This window comes from Pieris brassicae, chromosome 4 (genome assembly GCF_905147105.1).
Source record: "Pieris brassicae chromosome 4, ilPieBrab1.1, whole genome shotgun sequence".
NCBI classification, from domain to species: Eukaryota; Metazoa; Arthropoda; class Insecta; order Lepidoptera; family Pieridae; genus Pieris; species Pieris brassicae.
In genome coordinates, this window is record NC_059668.1 from 3,942,282 (window position 1) to 3,960,670 (window position 18,389).

At 30.8% G+C, this 18,389-nt stretch overlaps 1 protein-coding gene across 1 annotated transcript in view; it reads left to right on the forward strand.

The window, feature by feature from the left end:
* The window catches only part of LOC123708851 (homeotic protein Sex combs reduced-like), a 31,753-nt gene extending 27,241 nt beyond the window's left edge, over window positions 1-4,512 (forward strand). The window contains exon 3 of the mRNA XM_045659786.1: window positions 2,546-4,512. Within this exon, the coding sequence (XP_045515742.1) occupies window positions 2,546-2,850 (305 nt within the window). The 3' untranslated portion in view covers window positions 2,851-4,512. The remainder of the gene's footprint in view (window positions 1-2,545) is intronic.
* The last annotated feature ends 13,877 nt before the right edge of the window (window positions 4,513-18,389 follow it).

The window sequence follows — 18,389 nt, forward strand, 5'->3', positions numbered from 1 at the left end:
GGCTCTTTAGAATGGAAAAACCTGTAATATTTTAGAATTTATTGAATTTATTTGCTATATATTATTTTGTAACCTTTTAACAGTTTTGTCTAAAATGATGATAATATAAACTATTTTTTGATGTTCATAAGACTCTTTCCAGTTTGAAAATAGAATTTATAATTTAAGTTTACAATTTATGAATTAAATATATATTTTTTAATTTAAATAATTATAAATGCGTACATCAAGCTACTACGTAGTCGTAGTAGTACATGATTTTAACAATAGTTTTCAGATTTAAAATTCAATTATACAGTACAAAGTAGTGGATAATTGAATTACTTCATTTTGTATAATTATATTGATCTTAGTTGTAGATTTTGGTGTTTGTTTAAAGATCGATCAAGCTAAACAATACCTACTTATATAATAAATCCAATACGCTTTTGATAGTCATACTTTAGTCCTGTATTGCCTCATAAAATTAATAAGCGCTCATAATTTGTAGTAAAAAAAACCTATACTATTATTGTTTAGGGAAAAGATTTGTATTTTTGTATGTTATTAGCGAACTAACTAAATCGACAAGACTGATTTAAAACCTTCTTTCGCCATTATAATGCTTCATTATTGTATAAATAAAGTCTATATTACTAAGAACCAAAATCAATGAATAAAAGTTGGCCGTGCGGGACAGACCGCTAATAATAAAAAGGACATATACATTTGTATCGAGTAAATTAAAATACTTAATTTATCTGAATAACACAGGCAACATTTATTTCCAAAATGTTTTTTGCATTTGGTTCCTAAAATATTAAAATGTTCCGTTCCGCGCAATTGCAAGCCACCGCCAGTCAATGCAAAGATAAAATTGTAAAACGCCTAACATGAATCAATAGTCAATAATTCAAATGATGTATGGCATAATGTAACCGCTTGTCTCCAATGATATATCACATTTACCTGTTCGCCGATTTTCCTATTCATCTGCACTTCCTTAAACAATTCAAATTGTAAGCTTTTCATCACCATAATCGTGAATGATTGAATTTTATATAACTTAAACTACCATTGTATTCTTAGCGAGTATATTAAAATTGTCTGTGCATCGAGCTGTCACTAACATTTCAATCATAAAGTTTTTTCACTCCTAGTATTCGAGGGACATCGAATATTTATAGTTTTAAAACATCTTTATCGACGCAAGCTTGACGTCTCGCTATAAGGGTACGCTTTTGCTGTATTTCAATTTATTAATTTCGATTGTATTATAAGACGGCGGACATTTAAAGTTTGTCTTTCAACACACACAAAGATCTTTTATGAATTAATAATAGTATCTCTAAAGAGGTTTCTACGCCTGTTCCTAGATAATTATATTGTAATCAATTCCTAGTTAGCGATGCCAATAAATCAATATATTTATGCGCCCTGTTGACTCAATGAAATAACAAACGTTTAATCGCCACATAGCAGTGGCTATCACAATTGGTTTAGAAGCCGGATTTTGGGTTCGTTACTCGGCGAAACAGTACGTTGTCTTAAGAAAAACACTTTTTGAAAGGATTAAAACTATGTATTATTATTAAAAACTTATAATTATTTACATAATTTTAAATTAATTTATAATAATACATAGCTTCAATCCGTGTAAAAGCTATTTTAACAAAAGACAATACTAAGTACGTTGTCTTCCTCATGCTTTATTGACAGATTTCAGTCCTTTACACGTGCATAGATAGGATTGGCAGGTGTCCTAATCCTGTAATACTCGGTTAAATAAGAGACTTGTATAAAAAAATAAGTACGTATTCGTATATTCACCTCATTTCGCAGACATGAGTTACAATCAAGACGGGGTTAATTGTTGAAAATTTGGCAAACGATTAATTAAAGTGGTTAAAGAAATGTAACAAATGATTCGGTTTAATTTGGAAGACAGGCCGCATATCGATCATGGACTGGCGGCCGTCCAAGCGCTTGGTGGGCTGCGCCGAGACGTGGTGTGACAGGTGCGGCATTCAACCCACGGTGCACACGATTCACACTACGTTGTTCAAAATCCTATGCACTTTCAACTTGTTGACAAAAACATACATTTTTCATTTGGGAAATAAAAGGGAAACATATTGAGAGATTCTGAAGCATTAAATGAATCTTATTAGGATAATATTACAATCTGACTGCTAATGGTTCTATTATTAGATAAGTAGAAGTCTCGTCTCCTTTGCATCCATCTCCATCATATCTTTTGAGTATATGACTTGATAATATTATACTTCTGTTGATTTTGATTTTATTTTAAATAAATTCTAATTTATTATAAATTGTGCGGTGCTTTATAAGCGCTTAACAGAAATCTTGTTCAGAATCGTGCACATTGCCGCAAGCTGTACATCACAATCGAGCAAGCGTGGCACGAACTCGATCGAGCCAACTATTCATAGCCGCTAAAACGGACATTCAGCCCTTAATATCAACGTATCTAGTATTCCGATCAGGGTAATTCATAATACATGACGGTTGACGTGTATTTCATATATTTTTACTATAATTCCAGGTACCGTGAACGCGAACGGGGAGACGAAGCGTCAGAGAACGTCCTACACGCGATACCAAACGCTTGAGTTGGAAAAGGAGTTTCACTTCAACCGGTACCTGACGAGGAGACGACGGATCGAGATCGCCCACGCCCTCTGTCTCACCGAGAGGCAGATCAAGATCTGGTTCCAGAACCGGCGCATGAAGTGGAAGAAAGAACACAAGATGGCGTCAATGAATATCGTTCCATACCATATGAACCCGTATGGCCACCCCTACCAGTTCGACCTTCACCCGAGCCAATTCGCCCATCTATCAGCATAGGATCAGTGGAATTTTTCGAATAGTGGATAACTGATTTACTAGATATGCAGTCGGCCGTGTCAACGGAGTTGCATGTAGTATTGTCAGGACAGATACTACAGCAACTAGACTGAATCAGATATTCGCTGCTCGAAAAATTTCTAAGTGTCAGTGACTATGGACAAGTGTTAATGAAGGCATCAGTTCAAATATAACGCCTAGTGAGTCTATGCGAGAAATTTCAAAAATTTAAGTCGTGAAAAGTGCATCTATTGCATCGTTTTAAAATTACCCACACTAGTAAAATACTATTAACTAGTCAGAAATGATTGCTCGATCTGCATAATGTTATACGTAAGAAATGTTACAGATAATTAGATATACTATACTCTGTATATGATGGCTATGTCTATATTGTAAGTAGAGTTATATGCAAATAATTTCAATACTAATTCAATTAAATAGGCGAATGTAGATAAGCCATCGCTTTTCCAACAAATTCGGAATTGTACAGGGAAATCGAAAATGGAAATCTCAAAAATTGTTTTATTAGGTTTATGCGAATAGTTGCAAATTTTGAAAAAAGCTATTGACTTTCTAAGCTCAGACTACTTGTGAATATCTAGATTAATTTCTACTGTAAATAACATATTATGTAGGTATTTTGGAAATTTAATATATTCAATGTAGTACCTACTTTTAAAGAACTATTTTATGTTCCTGTCTCTAGTGTAAATAGCAAATAATTGTAAGGTCTTAATACAAATAGTTTTATGTCATTACTTAGTTATACGTCATAGATAAATTAATGTAAAGTAAAAAAAGTCTCAACCAACGATAATATAATTACCTAATTTCTTGACTATAATGTAAGGGTTTCTAAGGAGACAATATATGTAGCGTTACATTCTAGTAATTGGTGTATAATTTGCGTAATAACTGGTTATAATTCGGTTACAAAATTTCAATACATTGTTCTTTTTCATCCATGGTCTTTTGAAATCGGCGTGTAACTTGCGTTAGCGCAATCTACAGTTTTCTAACTAAATGAATAATTCAAACTCTATCCAATTGCCTATATTAAAAATCATCAAACCTTCGGGATGAAGGTTGTGATGAAGGATTCAGGGGGACTAAATATTTTTATTTCAAGACACTGGTTTTGGAACATGTCATACAGTGAAACACGTAGAAATTTCATTCCATGCCTCATTTTCAACGTAGGCAGTCATATGTGTAGTCTTCTGATCAGTAAGTGGATAATTTTATAAAATCGTACTATTTCCTTAAGTGGCCGATCATTTCATGAATGGATTTGGGATCACAATATTTATAGTACGTTTTACCAAAAGCAATTTTCTCATAAATCGAAAAATACTTCGTTAAGATATTTTTGGTACTGGAAGTATTGTTTCTTATTAGAATAAACGTCATTTAATGTGTAAAATTGTCTCAATGGAAACCCAAATATACTGTTTATAATGTACTTAATAGTTAATACAATTCTTTAATTTACTTAACTTTTTTTATTCCTCTATAGAAATGTCGTGGTCAACTGTGATATTTTGTTAAATTTATTCGTAAGATAAAAATCACACAGTTGTTTAACCATCCATATTTTGTTTATTATTAAGTTTTAGTTATTTTTTGGCCTTACTTGGGTATCTTTTGAATCGAGATAAAAGCACACGCAAACTTTAATTTATCTTTTTAAAAGTGGAATGTGTTCGTTTAAATGGATGTAAAATCATAATTATTATCAAATTGTCCTTGATTAATTATTTGTTGGTTTATTTATTGTTTGTAAATATTAAAAGAATTAAGTTTTACGTAATACATTTTAAACCCTTATAATAATAATTCTCTGTATATTTTTCTGTGCAATAGGAAGTGGCCTATTCGCCATTTTTAAATATTGTAAAAAATTATTTACTTATGTTAATTTTGTAATTAATAAAGTTGTAAGTATTGTTCATTCCAATTTAAATGAAATCTCTAATGCTACATGATCATTTAAATTATTGTATTGATTGTATGAATAAATTGTAATTTTTGAAAATTGGTGAAAATGATAAAATAAATTATGCAGAAAATTATGTTTTTTATAGACCAGCCAGATACTATGACATAGGTTTTAACTGTAACTAAAAATGACTTACTAATAGAATACTATTTATAATTTAATTAAAACCAAGAATCGATACTTGATGTCTTTAAAAGACAAATGTTTTTTCGTATCTGAAGGTCAACTTCTAGGCTCTTTTGAGCTAGATCGGTGGTCAATAGCAGAACCATGATATATGTGATTTAAAAATCAGGTCAGGAAACCGGCATAACCAACTTGTCTTAAATATTTTAATCAATTTATAGATTTGATTTTAATGTTTAAATTAAAAAAAACTGTTTAGTTCTCAACCTTTTACTTGAAACTGGCATGCAGTCAAAACTATTGCCACAGTATAAAAAAGAAGTTGCCAGAAATACAGGAGCTTAGAAATATTTTCTTTGGATATGGATTAAAATTTAGCACTATATTTTGAATCTGAATTTAAAGCGTAACCAACAGAGATTTTAAGATCAAATCCGAATAAGACTGTGCAACAAGCGAAGCCTTGACTAAGTCTAAGTTAACTTATATAACTTCTGACTAAGACTATCATTGCTCTTAAAACAATTTGAATTTTTCCTACCGTGCTGCAACCGCCAGTTTGACGCCGTTAGATTTGGAGCCCGTATTTGAGTGATGATAAATGAACAAACCAATGACATGACAGGCGAAGCCGGGGGCGCCAGGGTACGTGCCAACAAAGGATTTGGAAATGTGAAGGTTTAGTTTGTAGGTCGGGAGTGCGTATCGGCTGATTCTATCAATCATCCCGGGAAAGTGTTTTTCTGATATTTTTGGTGAGAGATGAATTGATTTGATAATTGTCTTTTACTAAAAGTTTTGAAACCAGGATATCTTCACTAAACATAAACCAAGAACTATTGACTCACCCATAGTTAGTAGTAGTTTAGTATAGCTTTATTTTAAATATCCGAGGTGGGCATTTGCGCATCCACAGACCCAAAAAATGCAGGGGTATGTGGGACACGGCCCACATATCCCTGCATTTTCTAAGAATCTCTGCTATTTTTTTTTAATATTATGGCAATAGTTTTGACTTTATGCCAGTTTTAAGTAAAAATCTCTGCTGAAGAGTGAATGGGTGAGTCATACCCACTAAAACCTTCACGGGTCGTTTCTACAAGGCTGCGTTAGAGAGGCTCCGGGATCACTCGCATTCGACCTGGACCTAAATGGCATACTTGTTACACTCAAAACCTCCGTTGTAGTACACACTACATAGGGGGTAGTTTATGGGCATACCTTTTCTTATTTACTCCGCGCCTTCTAACCCGAGGATTCATCCTAGAGCGCTTCCACTCTCGTTCAGCTACCTCCTTCTGCAGAATAACTTACTCCCAGGATGATACCACTGAATTCCTTATCTCGTTACTGCCGGTCATTTTTTCAGCAGTGCATCAAATGCAGACTTCTGCAACAACAACTTTGTTAGCCACCAAGCAACAAAGACTATGACGGGACCGAGACCACCGCGGACACTCCTCCAACGCTGTACAGTATCATCATTTTCGCCAAACTCCATGAAGCTTTGCTTTCGAACGAACTTATTTTACCAGCTAGTATAATAATATATATAACATCTAAATACTTGTTAGAAAGTTGATCAAGCATAGACCTTCAAATGGAATTTAACATCATAAATTGTTCTTAGTAAGACCTTAACATCATTTCTAATAACATATATCAGAAAACAATTACATTATTAGACATTGGAAAATTTCAACTTATTAAGATTATCATACAGAATAACTTACTAACAAAAACAAATTTTAGGTTTTTGACTTCAGCTAAAATTTTAAAAGTTTATATGACCAATAAGGTTATCCAAGTTATTCGTTACGATTTTAAATAAAGTACCTCCTTTAAATTCGAAATAGGAACACCGAGCTACTTGCGATGTATATCAAACTAAACAATGACTAATATTATTAATGTTGGGCTGTCCATCCGATTGTGGCTCAGATCGCGAGATAGCTTACATTAAGGTGTGTTTGTGGTCGCAAATCATTTTTCATCCACCGTCTCACGGGCCGTGTATGACATTGTTTTGACGATAAGATTATGGTATTTGAAAAATGCTCGCTCGAAGATATTAGTTGTTGATTTAATAAATAACATTACTCTTCATGAGATTCGAGATTTAAGAGATTAATACCTTTTAAAATGTTTTCAAAAAAAATGGTTGTTGCTTTGTAATTAAATTTTTGAATAACAATATCAATCAACAATGACACAAATTGTTAACATTCAGATTTTAGTATTTAAAATAAAGCCTTAAATATTATATAAATGAACTAACTCAAATACTTTACAATTATGGTAATTATATTACTTTATGGTACAATAAGTAAGTAAAAAAACAACTTTTCATTTGTAGTTAAACGCCATCTGACGTTATTGCTTAGAACTAATGTGACGGCCACGAAAGATATAGAAGAATGGAACGTTCATACCGTGCCATTCGTTCTGTACTGTAATTGTACTTTACATTGCACATGAAAGATGGCGCTTTAATAATTATGATAAAAGAATTGTAGAATTTTATATAAAATTACAAAATAGCGTTGTACTTTTACATATTTTGTGTTCGTAAAAAAATACAGTTTGCCTTACTGAAGAATATTACGCATAAACTTTGTTGTTGCAGCAGATTTACAGCAGTGTTTTATTATTGCTATAGATGGCGCTTAATTTGATTTACACTGTAGGTAAAACAGTTTTATAGAATTTTCGGATATCGAGTGAGCTTTGAAAGCTCCAGTGTTCGCGCCGAGGAGGGACGCGTCACGGCCGTATTAGCAATAGATTTTCACATCTTCAGCTCCTGTAAATTTTCAAGACAAAAGGAAATCTCTTAGGTAAGAAATTTATACTTTAATTCTTTTGTAATGAATAATATTCTTATATCTAATTAGATGAGAAGTTATACTCAAGACATTTATTGCGTCGATCAAAAGCTTGAATAAAGCGTTTGTGATTCAATTATTGAAATGTCAAATTTTTTCAAAGTATCAATTGATTTTTTAATACTAAATTTCATTTTTAGCTCATTCTTTGAAAGTGATTTTTGATGAAAGCGATTTTTAATTACATTTTCATAATCCAAATTACCGTCAAATTTCAATTGATTTTAAATTATTTGATAATCAATATGCGTGCTCTGTGCATTATGCTTTGTTCAATGTTTGAAAGGAATCTCAAAAATCAATATCCATTTGTTTATAGTTACTACTAGATACATCTGTCACCTTTGACGTAAATGAGTTTTACGTCACGTAGAGTATTTCCGGCGAGTACCGAATTAAAAATAATCCGCATTAGAGCTTCTGATTTTCAAAAGGTGATACAGATTCTGTAATCCATTTATGTAAGTAAATAATACGCATAAACCGTAAAAGGTTTCTTAGTGAAGCCAATTGTATGGGCCGAAATTTTAATACAAAAACTGTTGACGTGAAATTTATACCTGGCTCCCATGAATGGTGTTATTTTTGTTCAAAGTCTGACCGAAAAAAGAGAAACGATAAAATATGGCCGCCGTTATACGTTATGCGCTTGTGCCGTTTTCGGACTTGCGCATTTCGAATCTGAGTACTAATGGTATTCGAACTCAAATCGATGGTTCTAACAATTGCTACGTTATAATAAATATTTTAATATTTAATCCTTACATTCTTAATTATAAGTCCTTCTTGTTAATATTTCGGCTCCATATCGCTACAAATAAGATTTATATCTTACATTATTATGATAGACGTAACATAACGTTTCCTACCTGTTTTCCTGTTTAACAACTTTCTACATAAGTTAGGTTTATAACTCTTTTAAATAATAAAAAATATCATGAAACAAAATCCTAAACGTTCCGCTTCAGACTCATTTCATACCAGTAATTCAAATACGATCGAGATTCTGTGGTAGAAGTTGCGCAAGCTTTTGTCAAAAGATGCGCGGAATCTGTCACTAATTTCTATCAATATTTTTTCATTGTCCTTACTACTATAGAATTTTACCTGGTATTGTGAAAATAATATAAATTGGTCGTTAAATATTTTAAAACCAAATACTTATATGTAATTCATTAATTATTACGCATGTAATCTATGACATCGCATCGATCTGTCAAAACACGCGCATGTGCAGAAATTACCAGACTTGCGCTGCTTGAGATGACAATTGACATTCCTTATGTTGGCAATTGACAACTTAGTAGATAATAATTATTTTTCTTGAGGTTGTAATTTTGAAATGATTTAAGAATTATTCTCTATATTTAATTTGGAAACTACAAACAAATATTTATACGTAAATTTTGATCAATTAGTACTTTTAAGTAAATAAAAATATTATGTATTAGATATTAGTAGGTAGTCGGTATATATATTTATTTAGGTATATAATATGGCTTTATGATCAAATTGAATGGTATTAGATATATAATTCATCTAAGTATATTGAAACTTAACATTATTTTATCGTAACCATAAACTTTCTTTCGTATCAAGTAAAAAAAAATAACATCGGTTAGCGACAGTTGAATTCGAAACGTCAGTTGTGTTCGAATTTTGAAGGGGAGAGGATTAAATTAAAATTCCTTTTTTAAATTCACCAATAAGGGGAAGAGTGGCGCGGGATTGGCCCGCCGCATTCGAGCTAAATAATCCTTTAGACTGATTGACAGGGGTTTATTTCACAATTTCTTATAACTTATTTTAAAAAAAATAGTTATAATTTTAGAATCTTTATAGCTAAATCCCCTAACCTTTTTGTTTTACCGTAAATGTGTAAGCATTTTTTATAGATTTTATCTTTTTTATCTTAGTAACGTAACAAGAAAATATTACAAAGTAATTTATAAAATGTAGAGTGTGTGGAAGACCACCTACTACGTGAATCGTGTCGTAAAACACCGATAATTTGGAGGGAAAATATTAGTTCTAATTGTGATAATTTCTAGTCAAACACTGAATCATTTTTAAGTAGTTTACATACCTAATATCTTTTGGCTTCACAATTCCCTAAATGTTTTAAAAGGTGTAGTTTATAAGTATACTTATAAACGTCGTATAACGCATTGAAGTTTTTTAGATTTAATATCGATCATAAAAATGCTTAATAACGCTGTAACAACATTTTTCTTCGTTATTTTATTTTTCATAATACTTTCTATTTTATTTATTTATACTTTGTTACTATAATATACATAATTATACAAACCATAAAATAAAAAGTAAGTAGGTTAGATAAGTTATTAGGCAACAGGCGGCTTTATCGCTAACTAGCGATTTCTTCCTGGCAACCAGGCAGGTAATATGGGAGAATAAAAAAGATACACCTACAGAGGGTAAAGTACAAGAAGTGCATAATTAATTAACAAAAAAACTCAGAATCTCATACAACAATAGCAAAAATTAAATAAAATGAAATCAAAAGAAAAAATACTTTTAATTCCCTTATGTAACTTTTTGTCTAAAATATAATTATTAAATGCCAAGAAATTGACATATAATTCCGTGTATACATAAACATATACATATTACGGTAAAAATTGTTTAAAATCATGTTTACTAATAATTTAATAAATAAATTAGGTTTATTTATTATACTTATCGTTGAAAATAGTTAACATAGTTGCGTGGCATTTTAACCATGGAAAACTTTACTTTAAATATGTTTTTTTTTTATTATTGATAAAAGCTTGCCGAAGCTCGGCACACTGATACATTTAAAAAAAACCACAATATACCATTTTTAATGCGACAAGTACTTGTAGGCCAACATGACATACACGAAGAAATAATACACATATTAAACAAAATCTTATCTTATGAAAGATTTAATGAAACGTTGAACAATTATAAATACTATAAATATTCCTTATGATTAGTTACATTGCTTTAACAGTCGATTATACAATTCTCGTTATATAATTAGATTAATTTACCTCCCGTTGCCGAATAAATTATGTAACTTTTATATGTAGGTATGTTTTACGAAGGATAAATAAATAATTATTATTCAATATCAAATTCTCTTGAAACAAAACCAATGAATAGAAATAAGATAGGATAGAACTTTTGCATTTTGAAGTCAGTTCAGTATTTAAAAAGGAATTTATTTATTATTTGCACGTAAAAAAAATATTTGTACTCAATTGCACGTATTGTTATACCTACAACCTATACGTTTAAGATGAGTTAAAAACGAGTTGTTGCGTCACCGAAGGCCGGTTAACGGTTTCACTGTCAATTGCCACAACCATTATTTACGTAATATACGTCATATTTGTTTATACAGTCCTCTTTTAAAACAATCACTTTGAACATTATGTCGCTAACAATGTGCTAACGAAAAGAGAAATCCAAATATAGAAACATTTTGTACAATTTTCTTTTTCGGATAATTTAATTTTATAAAAATAGCATAGCAGTAGTCTACCAGTAAAGTTTTCCTTACCTACGCCTATTATACGAGATATTTAGAGAGAGATGGAGCCAATTGGAGGAGGACTATACTCTATAACAGGTCCTTGGAAAAAATATATAAATTAATATAACATTTTAAGTGTGAGTATAGATATATCAATGTTTCCAGGGATATATGAGGCTTAATTAATGAATTTCTGGTTTTTATGTATAGAGCCATTGTCATTCATTGCTATTAATGAAAGTGAATATGTAAAACATACTTGGCCCTATTAGCGTGGACTATTATTCTTTGCTATTACAAAAAATACATGTTGAATTCACTCTCATTAAACGTCACAGAAAATTATTAGATCAAAGAAACGCGCATATCTTAAGGAACGGTTCACCCTCAATATAGTTAGATGATATTATTGTCAAAGGGTAGGTATGGAAGGGGTGGCGTTATAAAGGCTTTGTCGGGAGTCGTCGTTTGCACTGCGCAGTTTCCCCACGCCTCCTTTCCGGTAAGTTGCATGTTTCCATTCAATACAACTTGTTAGCTTTTTTACTTTGATTTTAAATTCCTGTTAGATATTTATGATTTTTCCTTCACTATCATTTTTGCTAATATTATTATGTTATATTTTTTTATTTTCTTAATTGTACTGATTGAGGTTATCTATATGTAATGGAATTTAACCATGTTAGATCATTACAAAGGATCATAAACGAACACGTCTTGCGGCCTTCGTGTATAAGTTTATAAAAATAGTTTTCGTTACTCGTTTTAATGGCTCAAGTGAGGTTTTAAATGTTTTTCGTATCTTCTCATAATTCAAATAAATTGTATCTCTTTGTTCTTTGAGTACCAATTAGGAGGGGACGAAATAAAATAGGCCAGATACCTTCTCAATAAACAGCTAACAAGCATCCTGTAAAAACATACCAAGTAGTTTTTTTCTATAACAATGCTTCCAGAAAAGTAAGTAAGTACTTTGGTGTAAATTGTCTATTCTGAAATTCATAGAAATGAATAAGTTACTATCCATACACTGATATTCTGGAGCAATTCCATTTCTTTCGAATGATAGGCCTAAAATTACGCATTACATCGGCTTAGAGAATAGGAAGTAATGTCGGTACGTGACAAGTTTTACAATTTAACGATGCCCTTCCAACTTATCGAAGCCATCTTTACGAGACTACATTTTTATTCCATGGAATTTTATTTGTTTAACAAGGTTTTTTTGATGTATCATATATCGCGTCAAATAAGTAGGTATTTATTTCGCAATTTAGACGCTATACGCCAAAGGGACACAATTTGCCGCATTTCTGAAGATTTTTTCACTGGTAAGACATACCTAATATATAGCGCTATTTATTAGCCAGCAACGATTATTGGTGAAAAGCACATTGAACGTTAACATTTATAAATTCCCGTTAAAGTCCGTTATAGAAGAGTTACTCTGTATTTTACCATTATTCGCTCTTCTTCTCTTTTATGTATGCTCCTTGTGAAGCAATCCTGAAAGACGTAAAACTAATTGTTTCACTACTATATGCTGTAGAATCTCTAGGAGACTCTTTAATCCCAAGGATCAATCTGTCTCTCTTTTCACCATTCATGCGATAAGGACGACAATATTAAACTTGAGTATATTTTGATAAACATTATCCTTGTAATTGCAGTTATTCATACATACGTTCTAAATTACGATTCTAAGACTTTATATGCGATAATTTATCATGTCACTCTTTATAGCAGCAAAGTGCATGTCACAGCCATTTATATCCTTTAAATATTTATAATATGTGGGTTTATAGTTTAGGTATGATCAGCAAAATATAAAACCGTTTAGTCACTTTGCTAACATAACCCTCATGTAGGCCTTGACTCTTCATATCATGTAAATGCTATTTGAAGGTTTCCAAGGAAATTATTCGGCATCTGGACTTACATTAATTTTGCATTACCAATGCCTAGTCATTTTCTATAGAGATCGCATTATAAATCCAATCAATAAAAATCGCTATTGCCTAACAAGATGGCGGCTCGTGTCTATTATTTGGTACAATAAGATTACCTACTTTGATTGAATTTTTAATGGAATAATAATATCTGGCTGTATTTATTTCCAACACGCAAATATAGAGTGTTTACAATATTCTTAGCCTACATAAGTAATAATAATCATAATGTAAAATTAACAAATAGAAAATCCCTGTGGGAGTATACCTTCAACGCTGGCAGTATTTTCTCGCTCTATACTTATTCGTTTAACGAGAAAAACACCAGACAATTAATCGTATAAAACAATTTTATTTAAATCCCAAGACTTTACCGATAAAAAAAAATTAGCAGTTGAAAGGTAATTAAATAACTACGTAATGAGAAGGTCTATATTTTAAACATCAGTAGCTCTACCAGATCAATCATGGAATGATAATATATCAAATTACGAGGCCTTATTAGTTGTAAAACAAACGATCACATTTTATTTAGATAGAGTTACCTTCATTAAACTCTGCAGATTATTATAAATAGTAAAATGTATATATGTAAAGAGCACTGTTAGGCATTTACGTAGGTAGGTACCATAGTAATGTTACAGATGAACTAAACCGAACTACTAAAAAATTATTTGAATACAAAAGTATCATAAACCGAGTAGGTCTATTTATCGAAATGCAATAAGTCCTTTTTGTGGCCCTTTACCGTAGCCTACTAATTGGGAACAATAAAAGTTAAAAATTTTGGTTGGTTAGTCTGATTTTGCTGACAGTACAAACTCAAACTAAAATGGTAATCAAAAATCAATACTTCGTTTATATACTAAGCGCTTTCGATTACAACTGGGCGAGGTTTCTTGTTTTGAATATGTACATGTATGATATAGAAAATAATGGAAAAAATTTGTACAATGTACATACATACTTACATCCACGTTTAATTTTAATTCAATATACACATATAATTAATTATTTAGTTTTTTTAATCAATTGACATCGCATGATTTACACGAGCGATCGTCATAGTATTTTCTTACTGCTATATTCTTTCACGGCCTGCGAAGTAAAATACAATTCCGACAATTAAAATTATTTAATTTTTAATATGAATATCTGTGCGTAATAGGGGTTGAAATACGGGAACATTCAGGAACATTTGTTTACGGTGAAATTAATAAAGGTGTATGAAACCTTTTTATATTATACAGATGTCTGTATGATGTATATCTTAATGTTAAGAGACGTGTATTTTGGTTGCCAGTTTCCTTTATAAGCAACTGTTCATATATAGAAAGAAATGTCTATTGGGGGATCATAGCCGGAATTATGACGCACCACCTAAGCTCTACGCTTAATTGAAATAGCAAACACTGCTTATTATAGAAACTCAAGATATTTAGTTAATTATCTTAATATATGTGATCGCATACAATTTTTATTTGGTAAAATTCCACCTAAACAAGTATGACCCGCTTTTGTTGCTGTATTTAAAAATAGGCTTTATAAGGCTTATCTTTGTTAAGTCTAGATTAAAATACCTTGAAATGTCACCGAAACTAGATAATGTATTAATCTATCTTCATTAATTTTTTGTCAACAATAGTGCAAAACATTTTTTAAAAATCGGTGTGTTTTACGCACTACAGTTTATATAAAATAATGATTTTTTTATTAGTTCTTAATACATATTTATTTCCTTATTATTTTAAAATAAATTGAAATGGAATTTTACATAAAAATTGTATCGGGTAGGTTCCTAATTGACTTTTAGTTAGGTAGGTACATAAACATTTGCAAATTACAAAAACAATATTTTAGTTGATATACATATATTGCGAATATTGAAATAAGATGTATATAATAAATTTTACATTTCAAAATGGGAATAACATATAATACAAAAATTATCCCATATTAGGTTATCCTAACATATACCTACATAAAATAGCAATCTTTTAGAATTTGTAGACTATATACCGTAATTTTATATAATACCGTACATACAAATACAATGCTATTATTTTATGATGCTTAGTTATTGGAGGATTCTGAGTTTGCGCAACAACGCCTCCCAGCCTGTCGATAAAGCTAGCTTCAGTACGCATGTGCGGAACTCGGTACTTTGATTACATTATTTCCTATTATCTATGCTAATGTAACATTTAATATGAAACCTTTGAAATCTTGTACGCGCCCAATTCCTTATATTTCTTTCAACAATAGACAGTGCAATAGACAAATGAGTTCTATATCATATTTCTTTGTTCATACAACATAAGTCCGACTTAATAAAGATTTAAAATATAATAAAGGCCAAATAATGTAAGCCAACTAAATTTGTATTACCGAATTTGTATTATTTAAACGAAAATTATAAAAGAATAATACATCATTGTTAATTTTATCGTGACTTCTGAAATGCCAATTAGCGCTCATTACCATTTTATAGAACTAGCGGGGAAAAATTGGATGAATGTTGCTCAAGACAAAGAGAAAAGAAAAAATATAAAGGAGGCTTTTACCCATACAAAAACTAGACCTCTAAAAAAGAAAAAAATAAATCTAACTCAAAATACTTAAAACTTATACTAATATTAAGGAATGGAAAGTAACCAATTGTTGTATGGATTAATAATTAAAATTAAAAAAAAAACATTTTCTACTGTCGTTAGAATTTAGTATTTTATTAGAAAAATTAACGCAATTTTACCTCACTGCCCATTGGTATTTTGTTCGTGTATTATAATGTAAATTGTCGGTAAAGTCGTGTCTAATGTGATTGGGATATAAATAAATATATGGAAACGGTACCTACGTTAAAATTTACAAAAAGTCTACATATGTTAATAGTGAAGTTAGCAATTTACTATACATCAGGTATCATCAGGCCAACTTCAGATGACATGGTATGAAATAACAAAAAATGAAGCATATGTCTAAAAAATAATATTACAAAAGCTAAACCTTTTCAGAGTTCGAAACTTGCGTGACAAACTAATATCAAAATTAATGTATTTTATTACTCAGCAACTCACTGTCATTAACTTCCGAAGTTCGTAAAATGTTCTAAATAAACAATTTATCATTGACTCGCGTGCCTTCCGTATTAAGTCTCAACTCTCAAGGGCTCTATTTAATCAAGGATTTTGCTTTTATTAGGAACCTAAACAGTATAAAGCATAAGTATTACATCAATCGTGCAAACTTTCGAGTTGATTTATGAAAATGATTGAAAACGATCAAACATTAATTACAGAAGCGTAATGTTTAAAAATAGAACCGACATCTAAAATTACGAAAAGTATCACAAACAACTACAACATCAAGAAGATTTTATTAATGAATTTATTTTTAGATTTGATATTTAAGCGTTAATAAAAACACTTATATAACAGTAAAATAATTGTAGTTAAAAGCCGATAAGATATACTCATTTCAAACAATGTCGTGAACCTAGGTTCAACATATATAAATAAAATACATTCACATAATGCAAGCACATGTAATGCGACCGAACGTTTATTTTGAAAAATAAACCCTATTCAGAATTTTAAATGCCACCTGTCCTTAACACCGTTGAGTTAAAATAACCTTCGTTTGTAAGAGGAAGTTACATCATTTATTTACAAACTCCATCATTCTTCAATTCCTGAACTAAATTTAGATATGTGAGTAATAAATTAGATATTTTTCACTCAAAAGTATGAGATTTTGACTTATTCTAATTAAGTAGGAAATTAAATTAAGTAATCGTCTCTTTCTATCAATAATGTTTACGTTATGATGAAGAGAGAAAGATTATCTTAAGAAGGTACAGACTGATGCAGTTTTTACATAGGGGTAGATTTACACGTATTGAGAAACTGGGCGTCAGCTACGGTGCAACTGTAATTTCTTGTTTACTATAAGTTACTAGGGCAAGCCCTGTACAATACACGGAAACTTTAAAAAGGCTTTTTTAATCTACTGATTTAATCAAAGAGAATATCTTGTAGGTTACAATGGACTTTTTAATTAAAACTTTGTACCGTAATTCACTCTCCAGATAATCCAAGATATCTTGGGTAAATAAAGCTTTATCAGCTACCTGTTAAAATGACAAACAGTTTAATCTAGTTTGATATGATATTACGAAGCAAACATAGATACAGCAGCTTCCGCCCTAATCTGTTATCTCCGTCATTTGGGTTAAGTCGATAATCTTGGAAATTAAAAATTTAGACATGATTTTCGAAAGAGCCAGGTCAGTCATAAGGCAGCACACTGTATACCGCAGCGCATGGACACTTATTCGTGGCTGGATGTGTTACCGGTCCTTGAGTGAAGTCTTCATTAAATACTCGGTGGCCGTATTTATTTGGAAAACCTTCACTTTGTACCGATTCCATAGTACGCTATCGTAATAGCAAATGCCTAGATAATTTTATATGACATTTATTATTGACTTGAGGCTTAATACCTACACTTGTGTTTAGGCAGTAATGACATCACATTTAACTTTCATTTACTTGCTATTTTAATAAGCAAGTGATCAGACCTTTCAACATAATTAGTTTCTCTCAAAAATCAATTCCAAAACATGCTTGTTAAACGTCAAAAACATAGGTACGTCGTCATGAACAATTTACATAAATAATTATAATATTATTTAATAATTTTTAATGATATGCCTTAATATCAACTATTCGATCATATGTACCTACTATATCAACATAGATGAATCGTTGAAATGACACACATTTGTCTAAAAATATCATTTAATGTACGACAGGAAGAATGTAATAAATTCTATGTCATTGACCTCATCACATATGGCTACTAAATTGTATTATTGTCTTAATACTAATCGCGTTTATACATTAGTTTAGCGCACAAAATACTAAGACAGTTATACCTAAGGGTATTTTTAACTAATTTTCAAAAATACCAGAAATCTATAGGTTTTATGGTCATTATCGGATTAGTATATATTATATGCTTTATATCTCCCTAATATGGATATAGTATCGTAT